The sequence below is a fragment of the Centroberyx affinis genome, unplaced genomic scaffold (assembly GCF_046629955.1).
Source record: "Centroberyx affinis isolate AG114_WGS23_722 - 3 ecotype Tasmania unplaced genomic scaffold, CSIRO-AGI_Caff_v1 ptg000171l_1, whole genome shotgun sequence".
Lineage (NCBI taxonomy): Eukaryota > Metazoa > Chordata > Actinopteri > Beryciformes > Berycidae > Centroberyx > Centroberyx affinis.
In genome coordinates, this window is record NW_027278868.1 from 951,220 (window position 1) to 957,219 (window position 6,000).

At 42.2% G+C, this 6,000-nt stretch overlaps 1 protein-coding gene across 1 annotated transcript in view; it reads right to left on the reverse strand.

The window, feature by feature from the left end:
* lyst (lysosomal trafficking regulator) overlaps window positions 1-5,557 on the reverse strand; it is a 62,388-nt gene extending 56,831 nt beyond the window's left edge. Inside the window, 1 exon segment of the mRNA XM_071534456.1 lies at window positions 5,296-5,557. Within this exon segment, the coding sequence (XP_071390557.1) occupies window positions 5,296-5,376 (81 nt within the window). The 5' untranslated portion in view covers window positions 5,377-5,557.
* Window positions 5,558-6,000: the final 443 nt, after the last annotated feature.

Below are 6,000 nucleotides of genomic sequence, written 5' to 3' on the forward strand. Positions count from 1 at the left end.
ATGAGCATCATGAGGAGCCCCTAACGTTCCACATTTCCACAGATTCTGAGAGGCGGAGGCCAGAGCGATTTCACTCAACACCACAAATAACTTTTTTTTTGGTTCATTAAGACACACGGCAACATGTCCGGAGGCTACCACCAGAAAGCATGTTTGTGTATTTGCCAGCGTCAGGCTCATAATGTCACACTCAACAGCGGTGAGGTTTACTGGAGCATATTTGTTATGCAGGAAATGAAAATGTGTGACTCTCTTCTTTCCGCTGTTTTCATTGCCAGGGGATGGTGATTAAGTTTGCTTTGGTCAAAATTAATCAATCAAAACAGCCTGTCCTGGCCTCACTCTCCCATAGTGGACTGGGGAGTCTGGGTTTTTGAGGGAGAGATCTGACTTAATAACATGCCGCTGGGTGGAAAGAGCCGAGACGGAGCAGAGGTTGGAGTCTGACTCATCCAGAAGTAGAGAGATGAATTATTCATCCATCAAACCAATCGTTTGGAACAAACCTAGAGCCGAGAGTGAGTAGGTTGAAACTAAGACAAAACAGTAAATGCAGATGTGAAACAAATCCTGTGGTCAGCCAGCAAGCCTGAACAGTTCCCAAAACAACTTCACAACACAACGGTAAACACAGTCCGAGACATAGTAGAATTCATGATAGTAAACACATAAATAACATAATTATCAACAACCTACAGTTAAAGTAGTGTGATCCTCACAAGACAAGAGCCTGACTGCATGGTTTTTATGCTCGGACCATAGCCCTTGAGTTTCACTCAAAACATAATGCACCTAATAATATACTGTAAGTAGGTGCATCATAATTTGTTTGTGAGAAATAACTTGAAAGATGAGAACGGCGAGCTGTCTAACCCAACCACTTGACATTTGGCATCACCAAGAATGTGAACATGTAGGCTCAGAAATCTCAAACATTATCTTGTGGGCATTTTCAGTATTAGGCAAAATTCCTCAAGTAGTGATTCCCAACTCCGGACGTTATTGGCCTTTTATTAAATATCAGATATCGACCAGTCATGTTGTCTACTACCGATATGATGGCAGTTCCTCACTGACCAGAACTGCATAAGAGCAGGCTGAAAAACTTGCAATGAAATTTGATATTCTTTGCACATTTTATCCATGTTTCTAATTTTTCCTTAAAATCTTCTGTAAATTAATTCTTCATTAAAAAAAAAAGGTAGTACTCCTGCTCACAGATCAACACACATTGCTTCAATTGCTGACCAAAAGCGCAGCCGAATAATAAACGTTGTGGGTGAAAGTGAACCTCACTACTTCCTCAGTATCCACTGCTCTTTGCCTTGTATTTTGCTTGACAAGTCTAATCTTCTTTAGACAAGGATTCAGGGCTTTATCACAGAAGGAATGTCAGGCACAGAACTGAAAAAGGAGCTTAGAAAGCTAATGACTAGAGATGCGAGTGGAATAAATGACCAATGTTGTATATCAGCAAAGCACCAAAATTAATCTGCTTCTCCGAGGCTGCATGCAAGCCTCTGTGTTAAAGTTTAAGGTGATAAAGTACAGACAATGAACATTTAAGTTGTAGCCTGTCACTTAAAACTGTCAAAAACATGAGTGATGTTTGACTAGCTACAGAATGATACTTACAAGGTGAGTCCAATCTCTCAGCAGGGGCAATGTTTTCAGTTGGAGGGTCATCTGTTTTTTATGAAAAAAGTTCAACTAGTACTTGAAAATATTACCCTAAAACTGTAAATGACTAAATGTAAAATGAGATAATAGTTAACCAGCGAAGATGAATCCCCTCGAGACGAGAAAAATGAAGTGTGCCAAATGCTAAGCACTTCACTTGGGTGTTTTGAAACATCCTGTTAGCTCATACACTGAAAATGAACAATCCACAGACCACAAAACATGGCCTTTGGCTTGGCTTTTGGTCAGGTAACCATTCAACTAAACTTTGCAATAATGAAGAGGCAGTGAGATTGTGCAGAACGGATGTGCACTCACAGTTTCTTTCAGACAAGCCAGCCCAAATTTCCTCTGTAATAAATTAGGCTAATACTGCAGGTTTAAAATGAAAACAAGGGCTTAATACCAGTCCATCTTACTGAAGCTACCACTGGTTTAAAGTAAATGCTACAGAATGTTAAAATGCTAATGCCACTAAATGCTAAATTCCATTTAGTGACTGCTGTTATATAAGGAACCTTACTGTACAGTGAATGCATAGGAAGTAGGATAGGTGTGCTGAGTGTGAATTAAATCGGGAACACTGGCAGCGGTGCTCTCCTCTGTAAACAGAGCTTGTCAGGCCCACTTAACCAGTTTGATCCATCACATTATGACTTTTGGTTTCTGGAAAAAAAAAAAAAAAAAAAAAAAAACATCCAGTACTACCCAGATCTTTTGGAAATCTTTTTATAGTGTGTCTGCTTTCTCCCGAAAAGCATCCGTGGAGCATGAGAGGAACAATGGGAAAGAGGAAGACTAAGGTCAAAGGTCATGGACCAGGTTTAAACCCAGCCGTGCATCTTGGCCCACTGCGCCACCAGGACATCCCAGCTCTCACAGGCCTGGTTATTATACCTCGGCAGTGGATAAGTCATAGAAATGAGAGCAAGACGTTAAATGCAAATGAAAAGCAGAGAGAATGAGAGAGACAAGGATGCAAAAGAGAGAAGATGACGGAGGCACAGAGAAAGAGAGAGACTGCAGCACCGCAGTTGCCTCGCTTATTTTAGTTTTTTCTGTGGTACTTTATTGATTACTTGACTGATTAAAGTCAGATCACAGGCTGAGCTACAGAACAGCACTCCTGGAGCTAGTAGGGATTCAGTGTCTTGTTCACTTCAGCAGGGCGGATGCTTGCTGTCACAGGGGCTCAAACACGGGTGTTTCAGTTGAGGGACAGTCTCCCTAATCATTATGTTCCCTGCTTGCCCATTATCTGTATACTGACTGCAATGACTGGCAGACGGCGCTTTGGGTGAGACGACAGAGAGGTATACACTCATGTCAGAAGCGGTGCAGTGATGGGATCGGCAGAATGAGCCGAAACAGAAAATATCACCTGCAGACAGCACAACAGTCACAGTATCCATCAGACTAGGTAATGGGGGAAAGGCTATGGTATCAGCAGAACAGAGAGTACAGCCGTGCACTCTTCAGCTTCTCACACACACACACACACACACTCACACAGACAGAGCGACACTTTGATCATTGGGAAGATGACAAGTGAACAAATATAGTCATCCTGAAGGAGAAATCGCTACACAAATTGTCACAAAAAGTTACCATTAATAGAAAGGCAGAGCCTGCTAGCTTTGTGCAGTCGAAGCATCAGTATTACTGTGGCAGCTGAGAACATGCGAGTACCAAATTTCCTACAGCTCGCCAACAGGATTCACAAAGCAACACACAACCACAGACATGATGACTATAGGACCCATTATTCACAAGGGAAACCTTGGGGCTTTTCCTCTATCCATTAGCTTTAAATAGAGCAAGCCTTTATTTAAAGGATGGCTCACATATTGTTAATCAAAATAACGGCCTAACCTTAATAATAAGCATGTGGGATCTTTCAAAAACAGAACAGGCTAAAATGGCTTGTTCGTGTATGTGGAGGCCAGATCACTGTTGGCTCTGCAGTGCGATCCTAATCTGAGTCTCGTGATCTGGCTGCTGTTAGTTCTCCGACAGCAGGAGGGGGGATAGGGAGCTGCAGCAGCCTGACAGATTACAGAGCATCCACCCAAAGGCTGCTGTGATAAACTGACACAGGGAAAAAAACACACCCACACTGCACTCATAATGTGCAATCTGTGGTTGACACCTGCCTCATCCCCTGTGCATTAACTCACTCTGAGTCCCGCTTGTGCTTGTTTATCAGTTAAATCAGTGGTTTGCAAAGTGGGTGGTGAGTGAGTGGTTCGAGGACCAGCGCGGGTCCGGGAGAGGGCTCTATCGGGTCCCCAGCAGATAGAGGAAGAATTTACTTTCACTATCATTTCACTCTTCATCCTTCACTGTTAGCACAATGACATATATAATGTGATAGGCTATATAAGAATCTGAATTTGATCAGAGGTTTCACTCCCTCTGCTGTGGTTATCTCCCCGCCCACAGTATAGACGATTATATAATCCTGATCTAACTCATATCTTCAGACAAATATCTCCTCAGATGGGTTCCTGAGGAGAAAATATTATGAAATGGGCATCTGTGGTCTGACGCGGATCTCCTTACAGGCACTTGATTTGAAAAAGTTTGGGAACTCTGAGTTAGATTAACTAGGACAGACAACAAACACACACTAGTATAGGCTAGTTATTGCTTCTTTCTAAATTCCACATATCCCATATAGTAGACATATCACATAGTAGTAAAGGATTCACATGACTGTCTATGTTACAGTATACTGTAAAACATCCTGTCCGTTCCGAGTGTTTTGCGATAGCCCCGTCTATCTCAGTGGTTAAATCACTGGGCCAGCTAAGACATGACCAGGAAAGCGACTTAAACAAAAAGGAGAAACGGATCGGCCAAACTAAGCATTTCACTTCTTTATTAAAGAGCACAGCAAAGTTGTGCTGCTGTTGGGTGACGTTCTCTTTGTTCACAATTATGTTTAAGCATGGAGTCCTTGCACACCTTTAGCATCATGTAAAGTAACTGGTAAACTTATTTTACAGGTACCTACAACACCTCCCTATAATTTCTTAAGAGATGTGGTGAGAGCAAAGAATTTCCACAATGGTGTTAAAAACTGAAATAAAAAAATCGCATTGCTATTTATTCTACTGTTTATTCCATGATGAGCAATAATTAACTAACTTGTACCGAGTACCATCACTGGTCCAGGGTGTCTGCAAGTTGCATCAAGTTAAATGTAAGGCTTTTACAGACCTTTTTAATGTATGTTTGAAGGAAATATGAGACCAGTTTTGCAAGTGAAAAAAAACTGAGAATGAAAACTACTGTAGACCCATTAAAGCATAGATCTGTGTGACTGATTTCTAACCAGAAAACAACACACCAAGAAGCATTTTGGGACCTCTACAAGTGAATTCAAGACTTAGAATTATGTATGCAACTGCATCTGTTCATGTAACTGTATTCAACACTTTGCAAGGCCATGATATAAGACTTTTTTAAAGGACCTGCAGACACCATGTGGTTTTTGACATTTAAAGTAACCCATCACAACATAGAGACACAAAAGCCTGAGCCGAGCCTGCTGTACACTGGCTCATGCATAAAGTGTGTGTGTGTTTGTGTGTGTTTGCAAACAGCACCTACCTGTAGATCTGCTCCCTGCAGTCTACAGTCCATGTACTTTTCCCACGCAAATGACAGATCCGCCTTGTGTGGACTGGCCATGTCGTGCACACACCTCCGGGTACAAGACAAGTCAGGGAGTTCAGCAAGTCAGGAACCACTAATTTCTCCTTTCACCAGCGGTTTCCCCCCTAGTCCTCCAAGCGGCCGACAGTGGCCAGGAAAGCACAGAACGAAGCCCAAAACGAAAATGTTCTCCAAAGTCATTCATAGCAGATGCATGTTTCGCAGCGCTGGTCTGCCACTTGAGTTTGGCTTCTGCAGAAAAGACATACAAAATGCCAATGGTTAGCAAAATAGCATGGGCTGTTAAAGCAACTCTTTCTCTACGCACTCAGTGATATTGACAGGTCAGAGTTGAACATGGCGCACTTGAACCCAGGTGAACCCAGAACTTCGGTCAAACAAGCCTGACACTACAGCAGCGTTAGCAAACCAGAAACAAAACAAGACTCAAGCGATGGACTTTCGTAGCTAGCTAGCTAGCTAGCCAGCCTCTGGCATGACCTGTATCAAGTTATCAGTAGGTTGCTGTACTTCCACTTCCGGTTTGGGATGTCGCTTTCAAAATAAAAGCGTCTGAATTGACATTTAAAGTGAAGTCAACAATTAACGCTTGTTCACAAAATGTGACTGATACTGACAGGCACTAATAAAAAAAGACTA